Source organism: Diabrotica undecimpunctata, chromosome 5 (assembly GCF_040954645.1).
Source record: "Diabrotica undecimpunctata isolate CICGRU chromosome 5, icDiaUnde3, whole genome shotgun sequence".
NCBI lineage: Eukaryota > Metazoa > Arthropoda > Insecta > Coleoptera > Chrysomelidae > Diabrotica > Diabrotica undecimpunctata.
In genome coordinates this window covers 4,746,740-4,769,025 of record NC_092807.1, presented here as the reverse complement: position 1 = coordinate 4,769,025, position 22,286 = coordinate 4,746,740, and the positions used below count along the sequence as shown (strand labels likewise).

The 22,286-nt window shown below is 33.2% G+C and overlaps 4 protein-coding genes across 6 annotated transcripts in view; 1 reads left to right on the top strand and 3 right to left on the bottom strand.

Annotated features, from left to right (window-relative positions):
• Positions 1–8,084, bottom strand: part of LOC140441015 (high affinity cationic amino acid transporter 1-like) — a 57,993-nt gene extending 49,909 nt beyond the window's left edge. For 2 of the 3 annotated variants that reach the window (XM_072531406.1, XM_072531408.1), the window contains exons 1-2: positions 7,865–8,084; positions 7,399–7,681 (exon numbers count right to left, since the gene is read on the bottom strand). In XM_072531406.1, coding sequence (XP_072387507.1) covers positions 7,399–7,624 — 226 coding nt within the window. In that variant the 5' untranslated portion in view covers positions 7,625–7,681; positions 7,865–8,084. Of the gene's footprint in view, positions 1–7,398; positions 7,790–7,864 lie in introns of all 3 variants that reach the window. The other variant, XM_072531407.1, reaches the window with a different exon arrangement.
• A 505-nt stretch (positions 8,085–8,589) lies between these two features.
• On the top strand, positions 8,590–9,471 carry Bet1 (blocked early in transport 1). The gene has a single exon (XM_072530891.1). It carries the CDS (start codon positions 8,722–8,724, stop codon positions 9,052–9,054), a length of 333 nt encoding a protein of 110 aa, XP_072386992.1. The 5' UTR covers positions 8,590–8,721; the 3' UTR covers positions 9,055–9,471.
• A 3,198-nt stretch (positions 9,472–12,669) lies between these two features.
• Positions 12,670–13,534, bottom strand: ND-B17 (NADH dehydrogenase (ubiquinone) B17 subunit). Its single transcript, XM_072531405.1, has 3 exons — positions 13,399–13,534; positions 13,109–13,345; positions 12,670–13,051 (listed from the first exon to the last, which is right to left on the bottom strand). The coding sequence occupies exons 2-3, from the start codon at positions 13,335–13,337 to the stop codon at positions 12,780–12,782; spliced, it is 501 nt and encodes a 166-aa protein (XP_072387506.1). The 5' UTR covers positions 13,338–13,345; positions 13,399–13,534; the 3' UTR covers positions 12,670–12,779.
• Positions 13,535–20,239: 6,705 nt separating this feature from the next.
• Positions 20,240–21,641, bottom strand: RpL27 (ribosomal protein L27). The gene is made up of 3 exons (XM_072531404.1): positions 21,492–21,641; positions 21,058–21,282; positions 20,240–20,491 (listed from the first exon to the last, which is right to left on the bottom strand). Exons 2-3 carry the CDS (start codon positions 21,274–21,276, stop codon positions 20,303–20,305), a joined length of 408 nt encoding a protein of 135 aa, XP_072387505.1. The 5' UTR covers positions 21,277–21,282; positions 21,492–21,641; the 3' UTR covers positions 20,240–20,302.
• Positions 21,642–22,286: the final 645 nt, after the last annotated feature.

Below are 22,286 nucleotides of genomic sequence, written 5' to 3'. Positions count from 1 at the left end.
ATATATCCGTGTGGAGTTGTCTGTCTCCCATCGGACGCGTCCCCAGGTGGTGGATAGGGGAACGCCCTAACCGGTTCTAGGACCGGCGGGTAGGTGGGAAATAAAATACCACCCGCGAACCAAAACGGACTAAGGTATGGTAACCCTAACAGAAGAGTCCCTGGCCCTCCAGGTTGGAGGTTGGGCTTAGGGCTAACAACCCTACCCCGTAAAAAAAATATCGTTACGAGATCTACAGCTAAAGAAACCGGACGGAACTTACGACGACAACCAATGCAACGAAATAAGGACAAAGATTTAAAAATTTACACGTGGAATGTGCGGACCCTTTATGAACCTGGAAATCTTAAAAAATTAATAGACATACTAACTCAATATAAAGCACACATTACTGCTGTGCAAGAAGTAAGATGGACTGGCCAAGGAATTATCCAAAAGAGACAATGCGATATATATTACAGCTGTCACAAGAATAATCATGAATTCGGGACCGCATTCATTGTTAACAAAAAAGTACAACATCTTATTATGGACTTCAAACCAATAAGTCCAAGAATATGTTACCTAAGAGTAAGAGGTAAGTTTTTTAACATCAGTCTCATAAATGTACATGCCCCAACCGAAGACAAAGAAGAGGATGTCAAAGATCAATTCTATGAGGAAGTAGAGACCATCTACGATAGATGTCCCAGAAACGACATCAAGATCATAATTGGAGATCTTAATGCAAAAATAGGGAAAGAAAATATATATAGTCCATACATCGGAAAATACAGTGCTCATGACGTCACCAACGACAATGGAAATAGAATAATAGGATTTGCAGCATCCAAGGGCATGGTCGTTGGAAGTACCTACTTCCCCCATAAGAATATCCATAAAGTAACATGGACGTCGCCTGATGGTACAACCAAAAATCAAATAGATCACATCCTAATAGAAACCAGGCACTTCTCTAATCTAATGGATGTACGTACTTATCGTGGAGCTAATATAGATTCAGACCACTTCTTAGTAGGCGCAAAAATAAGAGCAAGAATCTCAAATGCAAAAAAAAGAAAAGGGCAAGAAAAGTACTCGCTACAATTTAAAACTCTTGAAAGAGCCCCGTGCACTAGAAAGGTATCAAAATTACCTTGAACATGAAAGCACAACCGATGAGAATTTAACAGCTAGCGAGCAATGGGATATATGTAGAAGAACAATTAAGGAAGCGGCAAACAACGTCCTAGGACCAGAAGAATCCACCCCACGCAACAGTTGGTTCGACGATGAATGTGAAGATATCACTAAAAGAAAAAATTATGCATATAAACTTATGCAACAAAGAAGAACACGGGATAAGGAGCAAATGTACAAAGATCTTAGGAAGGAGGAAAAACGCATACATCGAAGGAAAAAGCGGACCTTCGAAAACCAGATTATGCAAGAGCTTCAATCATTAAAGGGGCAAAATGAAACTAGAAAGTTCTATAATATCCTAAATAAGACCAGAAAAGAATTTAAACCACGGCTGACGATGTGTAGAGACAAAAATGGACATATAGTCAGTACCGCTGACGCAGTACAAAGCAGATGGGTTGAGCACTTCAAAGAACTACTTACCGAAGTGGAAAATGATGCGTCACCCCAAAAACCAAGAAATAACACTCACGTAGAACCTCCTTCAATATTTGAAGTGAAAGACGCAATCACACGACTCAAAAATAGCAAGTCCCCAGGAGTGGATTGTATCCCCGCAGAGCTCATCAAACATGGAGGTAACAGCATTATGCACCAAATTCACAACATAGTCAAAGTCTGGGAAGAAGAACAAATGCCAGAGGAATGGTGCACTGGAATCATATGTCCACTGCACAAAAAGGGAGATTTGTTGGAATGTAAAAATTATAGGGGTATAACTCTTCTGAATACAATGTACAAAATATTCTCCAACACCCTGTACAGCCGTTTAAGTACGTACGTGGAAGAAATCCTTGGTGAGTATCAAAGCGGTTTTAGGCCAGGTAGGTCAACAATTGACCAGATTTTTGTGCTACGTCAAATCTTAGAAAAAACCAATGAATTTAATATTGACACGTTCCATCTCTTTGTGGACTTTAAGTCAGCGTATGATAGCGTCCTAAGAGGTAAATTATACGAAGCCATGAATGAACTTAACATTCCCCATAAATTAATAAGGCTCGTAAAAACAACTATGAGTAAAGTGATCTGCAGAGTGCAAATACAAGGCGATATGTCACAAGCGTTTGAAACATATGCAGGGTTACGGCAGGGAGACGCGCTGGCGTGCCTTCTCTTTACTATAGCGTTAGAAAAGACTATAAGAGATGCCGAGTTACACAATAGGGGAACAATCTTTAATAAATCAACGCAGATTATGGCTTACGCTGACGATCTGGATTTGATCGCACGTACTACACGAGGACTTAAAGAGATGACTTCCACCTTCTTGACAGCCGTACAAAATATGGGCCTTAAAATAAACGAGGAAAAAACCAAAATGTTAGCATCTATTCCAAATAACAGAGATAGAGCTAGAAACGCCGAAGAAAACTTCAGTATAGACCAATATAATTTTGAGGTAGTAAATAAGTTTACATATTTGGGTTCTCTCATAACAAACGATAATGACACATCTGAAGAAGTAAAACGGAGGGTACTGCTAGCAAACAAATGTTATTTTGGACTAAGCAAGCAGCTAAAAAACAGAAATTTAAGCCAGAAAACCAAACTAATAATATATAGAACACTCATCCTACCAGTGCTGACATATGGGTCAGAAACATGGACCATCTCCAAAACAGACGCAAATCTTCTGCTCGTCTTCGAAAGGAAGATACTAAGAAGAATAATGGGCGCATTCTGTGAGAATGGTATTTGGAGAAGGCGATATAATTTCGAATTGTACGAGAAGTATAAAAAATAGTAAATGGTAGAGATGTAATATCCTTCATAAAAATAGGTAGGCTTAGATGGGCTGGACATGTGTCAAGAGCAAATGAAAATTACCCACCCAGACGAACTCTATTATCGGTCCCAGTGGGAAATAGAAGTAGAGGCAGACCACGACTGAGATGGAGGGACGGTGTGGACGAGGACGCAAGGAAAATCGGCGCGGCAAATTGGCAACGGTTGTCGATGAACAAAAACGACTGGCGAAATAGACTGGGGAAGGTCAAGGCTCAACTAGAGCTGTAGCACCACTGATGATGATGATGATGATGATGATATATATATATATATATATATATATATATATATATATATATATATATATATATATATATATATATATATATATATATATATGCGCTGTTATTAGGAGTTAGTTGATAAGATAATGTAAAGTTATAAATAAATAAGAACCGCTCGTTTTATTTTAAACACGCTACAAGATTTTAGCAATGGAAGTTGGATATTATGGTTTAACACGAAAAAACTTCGCAGAATAGCATACACGTTAGCTAAGAAAAATGAATTAGGGCATCAATTTAAAAATAACATTGCAGGAAGAATCTGGCTGGACGCTTTCAAGCTTTTTGAGAGTGGATGAAACTGGATTGTCAATTGTCAATGAGTGGAGCAAAGTTACACAAGTCGTAGAGAGAAAAGGAAAACGACTAATTCCGTCACTAATATGTACTGAACGTGGCTCCCTTGTAACCATAATTGTAGCAATGAGTGCTGCTGGTCAATTCATTCCTCCTATTGTCGTACGGCCATAGCGTCCTCCTGGTTTTCAGGGGTTTCTGGACGATCTACGACCGCCGCTCTCGAAGAGGATCTCAAGTTTCGAGAGTCCATCTTCGTTTTAAGGAGTTAAATTGAGATACCGGCCTCTACGGGCAAGAAGTTCCGCCGAGCCTTTGTGGTAGGTGAAGGGACACCGGCAATCAGAATTCTCTAACAGTTCGAGCTTTCGTACAGACAAAATATTCTTACAATGACTTAATATGTGCTAGAATTCTGATGCGTGGTGTATACCTCAAGTTCCACAGAGATGTCGGCCTTCTCACTTCGTGTAGCCGCGTTCCCTCTCCTCGAGAGAGGTACAAGAATGCCAGCGATGTCGGCTCTTCCTGCTGCCAGTCGCTTCGTATATCTACCTTTTTGTTAACAGTAATTCTTATAGTTACTATTTACATAAGGTTTTGGAGACGAAGTGTTATTGCAGCTCAACCTGATCGGAAACGCATTTACAAGTCCCCGTCGGGGCTTTCATTCGCTCTTTACCGTGACAGGCCCAAACTGTGGTCAGTTTGACACGATTTGAAATAGTTCTAAGACCAATGTCTTTTCTATCTCAGAAAGTCGTGTTCTACTGTCAGGAAGCGTTTGTAGTCGACACGCCGGTTCTTGTACACTTGATGATTTAACTTCTAAATTGGATCACCATCATTGGATAACTATTCTTCAATTTTGACGTCTTCGACGATAGCAGGATATTGGTTAATTAATAAAACTCAAAGGTAGCTTGGTAGCACACCGAACCAACAAGATCTTACGGGGCTAGTAGTGTATGACGACTGGATCCCGATCGGAAGATGTGCTGCTCTTTTATACACATCGTGTTTAAGAATTTTCAGCACACTTCCGCCGAAAGGCCAATGACGGCGCAGTTAATAACGAGCGCTGTGGTTGGCCGGCAAAAGTAACAATCTTTGTCGTGATTGGTTACCTTGGCGACACTATGTTGAGTTTTACCAGAAAAAATCAAAATGACCAATTACTGCATGGTGATTCACCTGAATCAATATATGCGGTTCATCCAAGCGGTTAGAGACAACAGAATTTGTTTACAGAATGAATAAAACTTTTTATAAATTTTATGAAACCAACAAAAGAGTATCCTGTTCTCCTAGTACTTGATAGCCATTACAGCCAAATGCACAATTTAGAAGTGATTCATTTGGCTACAGAAAACTTTGTTTCTATAATTTTCCTACCTTATACCTCAATCTCTTGATAAAATCTACATGGGCAGCTTTTAGGTGTACTACAGCAAGGAAATAAGAAATTGGATTCGTCACACAATTTGACTTGTTAGACAAGGTATTTTTAAAGTCACAGCCGGGAGACATTGCCATAAATGAATTAATGGTAACAGGAATCTATCACTTCTACCGTAACATTTTTTCTGACAGATTTTATAGCTGAAAAATATGAAGCTAAAAAAAGTGTGTAACATGACATCGCTAAACTTCATTGTAACCGAAAATGAAGCGGATTTAGCAAGCTCCGATCAGGAAATCAACAAATCTTTCCCCAAAGGAGCTGCTTCTGGTTCTCAGCAACAGAAGCTGATAAAACCAAAACCTACTTGCTGCAAATTCATTGGCAAAGAGTCCATAGAACCATCGACGTCCTGCTCCAGAAAGACTTCTCCAAGATTTGTATCACCTTTTGCAATATCCCCTATCCCTATACCAATCTTAAAAAAAATATCCACTTATGGACAAAAAAGTTCCACATCACAAATAAATTATCTATTCTCCTTGACTTACAAGATTCTCTTAATGAAACTCCGAGCAAAAGACTGGATAGAGTAAGCATTTGAAAATTATTCAGGAAATGAGGATTCAGCATTGCTAAAAAAATTCCCGAAAAAATCAAAAACATCTGAAACCAGAAGTGATGGTGTTAAGTGTTTAATTAAAGACCATATTTATACATTTTTAGACTATTAGCTTTTGTTTTATTAATATAAATTGCATTTCTGTCTGGTAAGTACCACCACGCTAAACCAACTAACAACAACAATAATATTTACGGTTAGATAAACCTAAGTTATGTGGTTCCTCATGGGTAAAGTAACAATAATATTATATAAATTGTTTTTCAAGTTAATGTTTATTTGATTATTACAGAACCCTTTAACCTTTTATGTAATATTGATGTTATTTAAACTGGGTCATTACTGATAAAAACAATTTAACAAATCAGCAATGGATTGGCTTTTAAAATATTTAAAAAGCGGATATATTTAAAGAAAGGATAAAGGTTATAGAAAAGAATAGCTTGACTTTTTTAAAAGTATAGCAAAATGAAAAATGTTAGAGCAATGGAGTAATACACCAATATACTATGTTTATAACAAATTTTCAAATAAGTAATAATTATGTAAGAATCTCTTAATGGGGAATTGTCAAAGTAGACTTAGGTTAGGAAGAACAACAACTGTTGAATGAACACAATTTAGGATAAATGCCATGGAAAATGTTCTGATACCTTGAGACCAAGAATTGTAAGTTGTTAGTATTAACATAATCTCGCTTACTCAAGGGCTCGTTTTTTAAGAATACTTTCCAATAATAAATAAGTTTCCTATTTGATGATTTTAATTTTCAAATCAGATACAATTATTATGAAATATATAATATATATAAAGAACCACCTTTATCCCAGTATGGGCAAGGCCATGTATTTAGGATGAAAGAAAACAGGCTTGCAAAAAAACTTGAACACAAGAATGCAGGAGAAAGAAACCTATTAGACAACTAAGAAAGCAATGGAAGGATGATGTGGACGAGGATGCTAGAAATCTCTTTGGCATTCGATTATGGAGTAGAATGGCTACTGACTGTAACAGATGGAGAGATTTGATAAGGGGGGCCAGATCTTGAATTGGGTGGTAGTGCTATAGGATGGATGGAATCTTCTAATCCTACAATATGCATAAAGAGATGACCTAGTAGACTGGTTAACAGCATATTATTTATTTACTTTCGTCTCAACACTTGTATTTTTATTTGGGCCATAATATAAACTTGACAGAGTAAAGTGAGAGAGAGTGTGCAATTAGATTCTTTTCACAAGTCATTTTTTTTAAGTATACTTTAAGTGATTGACAATAACTTTTAAACTATGTAATTTATATACAACAGACTTTTATTACATATTTCTAAAATTATATCAAATTTACTATGTTATGGAAGGCAAAAATACAGGATCTTCAATTTAACCTAACGACAAAATTAGGTTTTTGATGTTCGGGAATAAGTATCTCAAAGAATAAATGTTTAGTAATTTGTTAAATTATATCATACACACACAAGAAACTATTAAAAGATTCATCAAACATTGTCCACATAATATACACTACAAATACTGTTCTATATGGTTTAAGTATACCTTTTTTAATATGAAAATTAAAGATTACTAGCAACTTTTTCTAATAATTTATAACAGAAAATTATACATCATATTTTCACTATCTCATCAATGTATTATTTTAGTTCTTCTTTCACTATTAAATTGATCAGTAGAGTTAAATACGAAGTAAAATTATCTATTTATTTATTTTCTTCTAAAATCATGTCAAAACAAGGAAAGGATTTTAATTTTTCACATGCACTCAATACTTAATTATATATAAAACATATTTTTGACCCTTACCTGCAAAAACAGATGCTATAGCAGCTATCAAAAACGACAGAATAACTGAGGGGCCAGCAGTGACAGCAACTTTTCCTGCCAAAACATATATGCCAACACCCAAAGTACTGCCTACACCTAAGGCTGTTAAATCAAAAGTGCCCAAAACTCTGGAGAGTCTTGTTTCTTCTACAGATTCAGTATCGATTTCTTTTTTCCTCGTTAACACTTTCCAAACCGTTGACATTTTTTAAATCCTAAAGCACTTTATACTGATACCTCCCTAATCATTTCATTGTTTCAACTGGAAAGATGATACACAATAAAATTTATGCAGATAAAAAGTATTTATTAATGAGATAACACTGGATAACACCATATAAAATTACTCATCTCGAGAGTTTAATACATTCTGGTGAACGCAAGAACAAAGTAAACAATTACATATCTGTGAGATAATAAAAGATTCACTTTCTGTACTAATTACCTGATTATTAATTTTCAAGATACATTTGTCATCAATGTGAACTATTAAATTGATCGACATACGTTTTAAATTTATAAAATTTTCGTTTAATTGTTAATCAATCAAAAATAAATCTGTTTTATCTCAATAAAACTTAGATTTATTTGATCTTATGATTTCAACTTAAATTGAAGTTTCGGTCATTGACAATGCCACCTGCCACCTGTTAGGTAAATAATGAGACAAATAAATCTTTTGAATTTTAAATATCATTCTTACTATTGAAGATTATCAGTATGTATCTTTGTTTATCTTACGGAAAGGTCGAGATAGCATATAAATTCGATTAATCGCAACTTTGATTAATCGAAAATACACAAAATAAACGATTATTTGAATTAACAGACTTTTGTACAATTTGTTTAAAAATTTTTTACTAAGGATATTAATTTCATTCTAAAAATATAATATAAAACCACCGTTTTGTTTTCTGTTTTATATTTTAAGATTTAAGCTAGTCTTTCAACACAAAAGAAACTTAGAGCAAAAAAGATAATATCGCTAATTGATTCTATTTTGATAATATAACTGTAGTAAACGATGTAAGATAAAGTCAATTTATTATTTATTCTGAGTTTTATTTGACACACTATTTTTTTTATCACCGTGATCAGCACAGAGCAAAGGGGTATTTATTAATCGAATAAAAATAATCGAATATGTGATCCATTCTGGAGAATAAGCATATAACCCCACTTTTATATATTTTGACGTTTATAGTACACGTCAATCTTGATACAAAATACCAAGTTTTGTAAATACATATTTTCTATTTTTTCAAAGTTATAAAGGCATATTTAACCGTGGCAGCGTATAAGATGAGGAGGGCCCACGCAGGTAACTACTACGAACCATTACCACAAACTTCCAACGAAATCGAAGATGAAAATGATAGAATGACTAATGATCTGCAAGAAAAGATTGGTGTCCTAAAATCGTTGACTATAGACATTGGAAACGAAGTTAAATACCAGGACAGACTTCTCAGAGATGTCGATGACGATATAGATAAGACAGGAGGTTTCTTGGGCACAACTATGTCAAGAGTACTGAGATTATCCAAAGGATCCCATAATTACCTCATCCTATATTTATTTGTGTTTTCTGTAATTGTATTTTTTGTTCTGTACCTGGTTATTAAGTTTAGGTAGATGTTGTATAGTTTCTATCACTGTATAATTATGTATTGGGCTGTAATGTATGTATTATGGGACATGTTTGTATAAAAATCTATTGGATTTATATAATTTCAAGAGGTAACTATAATTATAATAGACCATTTGTTGAATGTATTTGTCTCTAATGACCACTTTGATATAAATAATTTTATGATCTGTATAGGTTTACTTTATGTATATTTTTGGTGATTTTTTTCTTTTTATATTCTCTTGATTTGTTATGTGGTGTATTAGTTTTTATTGCCTTCAACAAAACATTTTTTAAACCATCAAAAAACTGTTTAATGTGTACAGTTTTTGTATGTTGTTTTCCCATCAATATTTACCAATTGGATTATGTAATATTGTTATATTTATGTATTACTAAAATAAAAAATTAGTTTTTTAGAAGTATTATTTTTCAATTATTCCTGATCATTACTTTTTACTGCCCTAAGGTTGTAATAATCTTAAAGCAGAGGAGTGATCTCAAATGACCCTATGAATGACGCTGTCTCGTGTTTACGAAACGAACTGTGTGATCGCGACACGTTGCTTGGTCAAATTAATGCATGAACCGTGAACCGCAAAGGATTGTTTAAAAGCTGATTTAAGTTTCCCAGAACGGCGAAACCCTTACGCTGCAAAACTCTAAATATATTCGAATTGTCAAGTCAATAGTCCCGTAGTCTGTTCTGTTTATAAATTTAGGAAATAAAATCCATTTTAATTGTTGCATTATCATTCATTCATGAACATAACAATATGGAATTTGTAATTTTACTTAACTTTTTCAAATATTTTTTTTTTATATTTTAGTGATTTCTGAAGATGATTTGAGAAATACAAATCTTAATGTCAGCCTTAAACTATATTTCATTCTTAAATTTATAGTAATAATATCGAATTCTACATGTAAACAACAATGTAAATCGTTCTAATGAACAAATCTCTATGAACGGGTCCTGCATTATCATTAATTCATATACTCTCAGAAAGATTCATAAACATATCAATATTAAACTCTACACACTTGACCTTTACACAACATTTAATTAGTAGTTCATATGAACGGATCATTTTAACAAATGACCTGGAAGACCAGGGTCACAGAAACGAACCAGGTCTTCCCATCACTAATATAGTAACTTTAAAAATATATGGTACCCATCATCTAGACCTGTACAGACTACCAGAATCCTGGAATGAATATCAATAGTGAATGTGAACATAATATGTCAACTGGCTACAGTATGACCAGTTTCCAACAAATAGCTTCTAAAACAAAAAAGCCAATGTACCCTTTTGATGTGCAATAAGCCAATTGGTTGCAATACAAACGATGCTGTATAATAGCAAACTTAATAGTACAGACACTTTCAAATCATTTTTTTTTATGTAGTATTCATTATTACCATCTACAATGTCTTATTCTCAAGAAGACTAGACAGAACCTCGCCCACAGACCTACTACAACATTCTGTTGAATATTTGTCACATTTTCTCTTATCAAGATAAATGGTGTAGTTAGTAACTGGCTTCAGTTTGCTTTAAATACAATCAGTTGTGATTACATAGTGTTTCATAGTACATGTGTTTCCGAAGAGGTATAGTTACAGATTAAGATCAAGAAAAAAAATATATTTTAAAGGTTTTATACCAGAAATTAAGTCCACCTAAGTATTCACCATAAAAAACTTATTTTATATTTGGTAGTATTTAAGGGCGATTATATTTTACCGTCCTCATGATCAGTCTTTTACAATATCTCCAAACGAAATGCAAACTTTTTTTGCAATATTACATTTAACTGGGTATAACAGATTACCACATTAACATTAATATGGACAAAGGAGCAAATGCCAGAGGAATGGACAGTTGGCCTCATACAGCCAATATATAAAAAAGGAGATAAGAGAGAATGCCAGAGTTATAGGCCAATTATATTGCTAAATGTAATATACAAAATTCTTTCTGGTATAATCTACAATAGATTATTAGAATACACCGAAAATATAATTGGTGATTATCAAAATGGATTCAGACCAAATAGAGCCACTACAGATAACATATTCATACTAAGAATGATTCAAGAAAAAGCTTATGAATACGACATAGACTTATATAATATATATATATAGACTTTAAACAAGCTTTTGATAGTGTGAAAAGAGACAAAATGCTGGAAGACCTTTGTAATCTAGGTATACCTAAGAAATACATCAGCCTCATAAAAATGACATTGCAGGGTTCAAAAGCCGCAGTCAGAGTAGATGGAGAACTGACTTGTTTAACATCAACATGGGAGTAAGACAGGGAGATGCCCTATCAACCATGCTATTCAAACTAGTTCTTGAGGCAGTCATCAGAAAAACCAATATAACCGGCCATATAAACACCAAATCATTACAAATTACTGCATATGCAGACGATGTAGCCATCATTAGTAGGAATAAGCCACGACTAATGGAAGTGTTCAAACAAATTGATCCTGAAGCAAGAAAAAGAGGTCTCAAAATAAACGAAGTATATGACAGTCAAAAGAATAACTGACAATGAAAATAATATCACAATAGACAACTATACTATCGAACGAGTGGATGCCTTTACATATCTCGGCACAGAAATCAATCAGAATAACTCCGTAAGTAGCGAAATTAATGCATGTATTTCCAGCGGGAATCGTACATACTATGCTAATAAAAGATTGATGACATCGAAATTATTAGACTAAAAAGAACCAAAATGACTATCTACAGAACACTGATTAGACCCGTAGTAACCTATGGATGTGAAACTTGGGTAATGACTAAAAAAGATGAAGCCCAACTCAGGACATTCGAGAGAAAAATACTGAGGAAAGTATATGGCCCGTTACAAGAGGAAGATGGCACATGGAGAATCAGGAGAAACGACGAGGTTAATGAGTTAAATGAAGGTTATGACATTGTAAGATTTGTGAAAAGTCAAAGACTGTCATGGCTGGGACATGTGCAGAGACAAAACGATGCAAAAACAACAAAGAAAATGTTACAATGGAAGCCCATAGGAAGGCGAAAAAAAGGAAGGCCCAGAACGAGATGGTTGGATGACGTGGAAGACGACCTGAAAACAATGAACATAAGACAATGGAGAAGAAGGGCACAAGAGAGATCTGAATGGAAGGACATAGCCAGACAGGCAAAGACCCATTCAGGGTTATGATGCCAAAAGAAGAAGAAGATAACAGATTACCAAGAGAAAGGTTATACTGGTCATTAGATAAGGACCTAGGAGTTTCTTGTGTTTACAACGCTGTGAACAGAGACAGAGTACAAAATAGGCAATTGTAAAGGTCATATGTACAAAATTACACTCTTAGCAGATAAAATTATAGAAAAAATCTGCCAATGGGGATGTTTTCATAAAATTTGGATATAAGAATTGGATGATAACTAGTTCCACTGGATATTGTTATGGTTTTGACATTTATTGTGGAAAAAAACCAAATGATACTGAAGATACTAAAGGAATAACACTTGTAGCTAAAGTAGTAATTGGTCTTTAGAAATACCTGCCCGAACCATCTAGAAATGAAATTTTTTTGTATGTGTAAAAGCAAAAACAATATTGTACATAATAGCCCTTGCACTTTATTTTACAAAGATGTTATGGTTAAAATTTGCGAGCAACAAATAATTGATCCTAAAACGAACACTAAATATTTTCATATAAATATACTACAAGTTTAATGTGTTATCATTGAATCCTCGATCGCCATAATCAGATGGTTTACTCCTTTGAGATATTTTAGGATAGCCTGGATCTCCTTCATGTACCGATACATTAGACTTGAGTATTCTCATTCCGGTTTTACGAGTCCAGTCATTGCTATTATATTTAACATAATAGGTTAAGATATAAGCACCTGCAATGCCCAAAAGAATTTTTCCGGTGAAATATCTCACTCTAGCAGCACTCTGTAATCCCAAAGTAGGCTCCAACATTTTACCTAAAAATACAGAGAGATATTTAACAATCTATTAGAATACACAAATTAGAAACTAACCTAATGTATCTAGAGGATATCTGTAGAATCTCCTAATTGGATTATGGGTAGCTTTATAAATTTCGGGAACAGGTTTCGGTTCGGAAGGAGCCAATTCTTGGTCTTTTAGCCACTGTTTGCGAAAGTCTCTTTCTGCAGCTGTCATTCCAAGTAAACGTTCTCTATCGGTTATAAAGCGACCTGCTATCGACATGGGCTTCACGCCCCCTGTCTCGGAAGCCTTGACCATTTTTATATCTAAAAAATTACTGTTTAATAAATAAAAACTATTGTTTATTACGTAATTTTACTTTTTTGGTCAAGATCTTACAGGTTATGTTGGGAATTGAAATATATTGACAGTTGTATTTTTGACGTCGAGTAACAGCTGACAGTAGTTGTTCGCCCTATGCATGGACCTATAAACACAGATGGACTCAGTTATTTACATAAAAATGTGAAGCCAAAATTATTTGACTAGGTCACATTCTCAGCACCTTCAAATGTTGTCACGTTTTTTTATTAAAATATCTTATTCACGTATCGCTGAAAATATTACTATATTTATTTTATACTCTACAGGTGCTATCAAACCAAAATAATAATTTATTACTTATATTAATATATTTAATTGTAATTAAAACATCAAGTGTGCACATAGTGTGCGTATCATTTAATAATAGCGTATAAAAGATATCAACCAGTTATTTTATATGTAGAAGCACTGAAAACTATTTATTAATGGCAACGGTGTTTACATTTCTCTGTCTTATGGCTCTACGTCAAACTTCAAATGCTGTTCCATGTCATGTCCATGTTTGTTTACTTTTTACCCAATATGAGGAAAAGTTGTTTTTCGATATTTTCGCTGTATTTTAAGTGATATTTGTAAATAGTGAAATAAAGATATTATAATAATGGTGCTACAGTATTGCATTTGCAAGAAAACGAAATATTTACATCCCAATGTCTCATTTAATTTGTAAGTACTGTTTGTTTACATTATTTAAGATGAGGAACTGAGAAAGCCTGTTTGTTTACATTTTAAAATATGTCTTTCATAGGCGTACCATTGGGTTTATTTATATTCATTAATGTATTGAACAAGATATTAGTTCATGAAATTAGTATAGACATTTTTAAATTGTAAGTAGACATCATCTGATTAAAAAGATCTGTTTAGTAGCTTTTTAATTTAATATTTCTCATGAATTCAAATAAATTAGTGAAATGTAAATACAAATGTAAAACTCATTTATTTTTCTATGTAGGTTTCCAAATAATACTGATTAATGATGAAACTTACTCTAAACTTCAACAGAGAAAACAGTAGAAAAACCTTTCAAAAGCGTCCTTTTTGGTTATTAAAACTTGTAAGGAAGCTGAAAAATATTTCAGATTTTTTAATAAAACTATAAATATCTACAACAGACGAGTTAAAAACCTTATGAATATTTTGATTAATAAAACCATACAAAATGTCCCAAAATCAATTTATGAGCATTTTGGTGACCATATGTATGATGAAGATGCAATCGATGGTCACTTTATGCAACTTTTAAAATTGGTTCTTGAGAAATATTTTAAAATTGGAATTCATCATGAAACGAAGACTACTTTAGATGTTAACACCGTGCGCATAAGAAGCGTTCTTACTAAGACTGTTTTATTTCGCAATCAATAAAAATTTATTTCTGACCGACGTCTTCTATTATGTCTATTTACCATTTTTACTTTAATATTTCTGTTCGCTAAATAGCTTTCCAATAATTTATACATTTTCACGCCTACTTTTTAATAAGTAGGTATATTTGCAAATAATTTTATGTCAAATGCCAGCAAGAGCTTTGGAACGATCAATAAATATTTTTGTAGCAGAAACCCTTACTACGAGGAATCTATTCATATTGTATTAAAACAAATTTGTCACAATTTGAAAAAATATGTTTTAATACATTATCAATACATATAGGTATGTACTTAAATTTGACAAATGTATATTTTTTAATTGTTTTTTTTTATCGTAGGATTATTTGATACCTATTAAAAAATTAACTTGAGCTCAACTATATTTTATTGTAATAATTTTAAAGCAAATAAAATTGTATTTTATTTTTCTATAAAAACGTGTTTTTATACATCATTACTACTTCCAATTATTAATGTCTTAATAATTATCCCCGCGAGTAAAAATTCAAGCACGCTTATGCTCATTGAGGAAGTATCACAGTCTATCGATACCCGTTTTACTCCCCTTTACCCTCTTGTCCAGGAATATCGAAGCTTCAAAACAGTGTATGTTTAAGCTATCTTATTGCTGTGTCCATCTATGTTTATACGTCCATGGCCCTATGTTCATAGTATATGTACTTCTAACTCGATGATATGTACTATGGCCTATGTTTAGGAATAGTTCAAACATTGAGAACATAAAATAATTTGATTAATGATTATCCTCCTCTAACGTGTCTTATTCAATTTATAAAAAATATAGAACTTTCCTTGTCTTCACAAGTGGTCTCTATATAGTGCTGTTTCCATCCACATTTTTAAGATCGCCATTTCAGTTTATCTGAGGCAAGGTCCCTTAATCTCTAGGGGATAGGGGCCATATCTGAGGCCTTCCCAGAGATATGGGCCTTCCTAATCTCTTCAGTCGTATGTGTTCTGTGGTGTAGCGTACAAATTTCTATTTTATACACTTTTCTCACTTGCTCAGTTACATTTACCAATTTATTGGCTTTTCTAATCCATTCATTTCTTTTTAGATCTTTGTTTTTTACCTTTCGAGATTTTATCAACATTTCTTTCTACTGTTTTATCTCATTGTGCACGAGACGTTTTCATAGTCTTCGTTTCTGATATTAATTCTTAGTCTTTCGTTTTTTTTTTTTTCAGCATTGCCGTTTTTCTTTTACTGTAGTATTATAAACTACAGTGTTATTTCTTGAAATTATCTTTCAAAGACTGTTTGATACTTGGACGTTTTAGCGGGATGTAGCTATAGACTTGCTCGCCTATTTTATAGATTAGTAAAAGGTTTTCGATAACGTCCACTACTTACTGAAAAATTATCGAAGTACTAAAAAAACAAACTCTAAATGAGAATAATAGCATCAGAAAGTTAACAGTAAACAGAGAGCATCTTAATCACGCGTAGCGTGCAACAAGGCGCGAGTTCGCACCCCTCCTGTTCAGCTTGTATTCTGATAAAATTTACCAGAATTATATTAAAGATAAAAAGGTATTACTCTTACCAGTACAATTATAAGTAATATTAGATATGCAGATGATATTGTACTCAGATACTTAGAAAACACAATGGAAACCCGTTCAACTGAACGGCAGACAAAAGAAGCAAGAGGGAAGTCAAGTTCAACTTAAAGAAAACCAAGAGACTTCAGGATTTGTACTCTTTGAGTCTTTGATGTTATGTTTTCAGACAGTATACTTGTGGATACAAACAATGAATGTTAAAAGGGACGACAACAGGAATATACCTTTCATGCATATTATTAAACATCAAACTTAAGATCTCTATTTTAACATTTGCCAGGAGATTAATTAAGCAACTAAAATCAGACATGACAAGAAGTGCCAAATATACAAAACATTTAATCAAATTCTTCCCTTATAAGGAAAACACAGTATCTACCAGTGGCGCACCCAGGGGGTGGGGGGTTTGGGGGGTTAAACCCCCCTCCCCAGGGCCCTACTTCGACACTGTTACTCACCCATTTTAAGGACACAAAATGGAGGTAACATTGTCGTACCGGACGGGTAATACTTTGGAAAAATAGCATCAAAATTACCACTCCGGACGCTCTATGTTTCGATATCGTCTTGAAAAAGACGAGATCTATTTGTTTTATAACTGTTAAGGTTAAATAAAACTCAGGTTTGTAGGTAGAAAAGACTCAGCCACAGAGTCTAAAAGAAAAAAAAAACAAGCAGAGCCCCTAGAGCGAAGTGCTCTAGGAGAGTCCGTGAAGGACCGACTTCGACTGCCTTGAGATTCGAATAATCCCATATTTAAAAACATTTTAATATTTATATGAGATTTTCGGACCTCTTGGCCAATAGAAAATTGAATAAAATGCAAGAAGGCGGGCGATGCGCATCAAGGTGCGTATTAGTTTGCTACTAAAGGCACCAGGATGACAACATCATAAAAAAAATTCGGTGACCAACCAAAACCCCCCCAGTGACAAATTCTAGGTGCGCTACTGGTATCTACTCAAAATATGAAACAGAGAAAAATTAGGTTGATTTTGCAAAGCTGTCCTGATTTTAAAAGTTACTTATATGTGAAGGTTTTTTGTTTTATTAAGTTTGAATTTATGAAAAACTTAGTTTTGGGTAAATATTTCATATTTATCAATAAAAAAAGCAGATACTCTGTTAGTGCTAACAATTTGAGACTTGCCCTTAAGTGGATTGCTTAGAAAAAATTATATAAAAAATAGTTCCAGCATTTTCGCTATGTAGCTGTCTGTCTGTCTACAATAATTTACATTTTTTGGAGGGATTTTCATGTTTTTACGTTCCAAAATACTTTTTATCCTTTTGTTTTTTAAGAAATCAAGTTCTCTCATTTTTGAGCTGTAATAAGATGGCTTGTAATACAAGCACATTTTTTTAAGGCGCACAAGTATGAGGGATTGGGATCTATTTTCAATTTAATTTGTTAGGTATAATCAATTCATTTATAAAAGTAGTTGAGGGTGCTCATGCCATACAACGGCAAACGTGGTAACATTATTATCTTCTGCAAGTCTGTAGAAACGTATACTGTGTGTTTTTCAAGATTCGAGCTCTGATTTTGGTAAAGTTGTCTGGACTCTTCTGCAGCATTTATATGTTTTTTCCATGTACAACAGTTTTTGTAGTCTTCTCGGAATGTTCGTGTAGTTTAAAACCCTCACACGTTTCGCATTCTGTATTTCCAAGATTATCAAAAGAAAATTTTTAGCTTTATTTCACAACGATATATACATTCTGATACTAAAATGCGAGGATACTTTTCTATAAAATCTTTAATGTCGCTCGGAAGGTACAATCGATTATGAGCATGTTCCCTACGATAGTGAGCAATTTCAGGATGGAAGCTAAATATATGATCATGAATTTTTTTACACACCTTCATATTTTCTCCATTACTCCTAGAAAAAGTACACAAAACAGAATAATCTTTTATTTCTGAAGCTGTTGTTCTTCTTTTAACATCTGTTCTCCTACACAACGAAAAAACAAATGCTATTCTTTCATTTTACAATAAATTCCAAAATTGATCATTTATTTATAATCTTCTTTCTTCTGGAAAATTGTCGCTACAAGCCAATACTTTACATTTCTTGCCATCATTCCCTGGAGGTAAAACTGAATATTTCGTTTTTTTCGTGGACCACCCTTATCTTCTTTTTCTAACATAAAGCCTTCATCCCTCCAGTAACAAGCATTTCTTGTTCATCATCATAGTAGATACCACAAACAGAACAGCTGATTTTAATATTGTACTTAATAAAATAAAACTGCAGTATCTACATAGAGTTTATGAAAAATGCAGCATGAGATAGGTAGACACTGCATTCTTACGGCATTTTCTTTAAACACGTATGTAACAGTTCCATACATGGAACTGAAACCTGAACACAGTAATTTAGAGTGAAGAATAACAATTAGCTACATTGAAGGCAGTATAAAAACTTCTTTTTTGTAATTGGTATCTTTAAATTTTGTCTATGCACTAATCCTTTTGGATAATTTTATTATAAATTTAAATGTACCAATTACAAAAAACCAGTAAAAACTTTTTTACTGCCTTTCAATGTTTAAAATGATGATAAACAGATAACTACTGCAATTTTTTTTTGACAATTAGTTGCCTTTGAAAGAAAAATTATTAATTTACGAAGGTTTAAAACAAAATGGGATCTGGTGTATAAATAATTACATACCATAAAAACCCGAATACAAATGGCAAGACAAGCTTTTGTGAAATTCAGACCGCTTCTATGTAATCAAAACCTACATTTCGAAATACGCTACAGAATGGTCAAGTGCTACATATGGTCCATCTTACTTTATGGCATGGAAACGTGGACTTTGAAAAAAACATCTATCAACAAACTTGAAGCATTTGAAATGTGGCCATTAAGAAGAATGATGCGCATACCTTGGGTGGATAGAGTTCGAAACGATGACGTCCTTAAGAGAGCCGGCGTGGAAAGAGAACTCTTTAAATTAATTAAAAAACGCAAGATTGGTTACCTTGGGCACATATTGAGAGGAGCAAAATATGAAATACCACAGTTAATCCTACAAGGGAAGATCGAAGGTAGGAGAGGAGCCGGCCGCAAACAATTATCCTGGTTAGGAAATATTAAGGAATGGACAGGAATACACAATACAGGCGAGCTGTGTCACGCCGCCAAGAACAGAATTCTAGTAATGAGATAGTCGCCTATGCACTTTGGTGTATGACATGTTAAGAAGAAGACCAGGACCCAGATATAACTTTCATAAAAATTTGATATGACATATAGAAAGGATGGAAGATGCAATACTAACAAAAGTAAGCAAATATATGTCAGTAGGATATAGGGCAAGGGGAAGACTGAAGTTTTAGATGTAAGGAACAAGATATCATAGTTTTTAAGCTACAAAATTAGAAAAGTAAAACATAAACTAGACCAAAATAGAGAATTCTTGAACAGGCCAATGATGATGAAAATACAGCACATTAACATTGCTGAATAATTCCACTTTTGTATTCAGTATGTTTTGATTTGGTGAAAATATTATTTTTTTTCTTTAGTGTGCTTAATAACCAGTTCATATTTCCTATCACTGCTTGGTAAAAATAAACCATAATCTTAAATGCATTACCAAATCAAAAGAATCTTTCAACATTTTTATTTGTTAGGTAATACAATTAATCTAAAAGTTAGGTCACCCTAGCCAATTATAAAATCACCAGACTTATAGCAGGAACTTCGACTACTGACTTTACTCCTTGACAGGTTTAAACATTGATCTCTCTTTTTAATATGCACATAAAAATATAAACAGTGGCCAGATATTCACAAAAACCACAATTCTTCATATTATACACATCTAAAATTGGAATAAATACCACAAAAAACAGACACAAACATTTATCCACATTTTATTCTCAAAATAAAAAGTGTACAATTATAAAATTAAATCTATAGCCTAGAACCTCAATTTTTGGAAGAACCATTTGTTCTTTCCTTGCTTATACCTTTCCTCGAATTTGACACGGGTCTGGAATCTAGCCTTCTTCCTCTTCATGGCGTCTTTGAGGTCCTTGGGTACAACTTTCAAGTCTGATGCCAAATCTACAGAGTATCTAGTGGGCATAAGGTGGTTGTAGTTCAATACCTGAAAGAAAGGTATAAAAAGTAAAGTTCGTGTAACCTTCTGACTTAAGTATAGTGTGAGGGTTTTAACAATAGTATAGAACAACTTGATATTTGTTCATAACGAAAAATTAACAAAAATAAATTAAACAATTCAAAGGGAGAGATGATTTATACAAAAAATAACACCACAATACAAAAAAATACACATCTGATCATTATATTAAGTATTATGGAAGAAGTATCTTATAAACTTTGTAAAATTTAATGTTAAACCAAACATTTGTATGTAAAAGATGTCACTAAAGATCAGATTGAATTATATATAAACAAAAACAGCAAAAACAAATATATCACAAAATAAAATCTCTTAGAAAATAATAATACACCAGGCAAAATACCAGAACATAAGAAAGCAATGTCAAGGAATGTATAACATTGTATGCCTAAATGTAAAATTTTTAGCGAATGGAAGGAATACTAAAAACATTCAAAATACGATTTTGTCACAGAGCCACACACACCAACACACATATCAAGCTAAACTCTAGTAAGGTATTCTCATTGTATTTAAACATTTTTACTTACTTTGATAAAAGGCTTTATCTTGGACCTCTTGTGCATTTTGCCTTTACCCATACGTTTGTGGATTTTCCTTGGGTACCTATCAATTCCAGCTACTAAGGCATGCCCGTATTGTTTATCTGAGGTACCTTCGTCGTAGGTTTTAATGACTACGGCTTTTCTGCCGGCGTATCGGCCCCCGAGGACCAATACGACTTTTCCTGATTTCATTATTTTACCCATTGTGGCCTAAAAATAATAGACTTTTATTAATAAATGGTATAACATAACCTATACCCTAAAAACATTAGTTATTTAATAGTGATATTGTGTATTTATTACAAAAATATGTATGAAGGAATATTATTACTGTTAAATGTTATCGTCTACTTTATATAAAATTAATAAAAAGTAATTATTTTCGAAAGATGATAAAAGATTTGTAAAAATTTACTTACAGTGCTTTGACAACTGCTGAAAAAGACTTATGGAAGGTTATTTGACAGGCGGTTACCTACCTTATCGACTTTATTTTAACAAGTAGACAGCAGAAATATTTTTTATCTGCTTATGCTATTAACCTGTAGATGGAGCAAATCATTTTTCAATAAATATAATACCATTCCATTACTAAAACCAATAATAATTATTTATAAATTAAAATATACATAAAAAATTCCATTTCATAATTTGTATTAATTAATTAGTTTGAATGATTTTAATATTGAAATGATCATAATTGTACTGGAAAAAAGCCCCCAAAAAAGTATAAAATATTTTCATGAATATGTTCCTATCTAAAGTATATCTCTAGTATATTTATTGCCATTGATATTCTTGTTTTTTATTATGAATGGACCTATTGTTAATCTATGAATAATAAGTTAATATTGATTAGGTATATGTAAGTGATTTTTCCACTTTAAACTCATTAACAAATACAACTATAATGAGATACTGAGAAAATGAATACGTGATCACCAAACTGCTCTGATATGTTTTATGCTGAATCTTACACGTACGTTACTATAATAAACTAACTAAAAAAGATTAAAACAATAATATTGGCATATAACCACGCTAGAAATGAGAATGAATCCCGTGGATCTTGTGTTCATTTAAGACAATGACAGAAATGCTATCTTCTTCTAATCTTCTTGATGTGTTATTGTATATACGCTTAGCAGCTTGTAGGCGCTTTAGTTACTGTCTTAATAAACTATTCTAAGGTTCAACGATTCTCCTCAGCTAGG

Excerpts from the sequence above, each read along its gene's own strand:
- Bet1 (XM_072530891.1), top strand. The coding sequence starts at position 8,722 with ATGAGGAGGGCCCACGCAGGTAACTACTACGAACCATTACCACAAACT.
- ND-B17 (XM_072531405.1), bottom strand. The coding sequence starts at position 13,337 with ATGGTCAAGGCTTCCGAGACAGGGGGCGTGAAGCCCATGTCGATAGCA. Across the intron at positions 13,052-13,108 it reads ATATCCTCTAGATACATTAG|GTAAAATGTTGGAGCCTACT; the intron begins GTTAGTTTCTAA and ends CTGTATTTTTAG.
- RpL27 (XM_072531404.1), bottom strand. The coding sequence starts at position 21,276 with ATGGGTAAAATAATGAAATCAGGAAAAGTCGTATTGGTCCTCGGGGGC. Across the intron at positions 20,492-21,057 it reads AGATAAAGCCTTTTATCAAA|GTATTGAACTACAACCACCT; the intron begins GTAAGTAAAAAT and ends CCTTTCTTTCAG.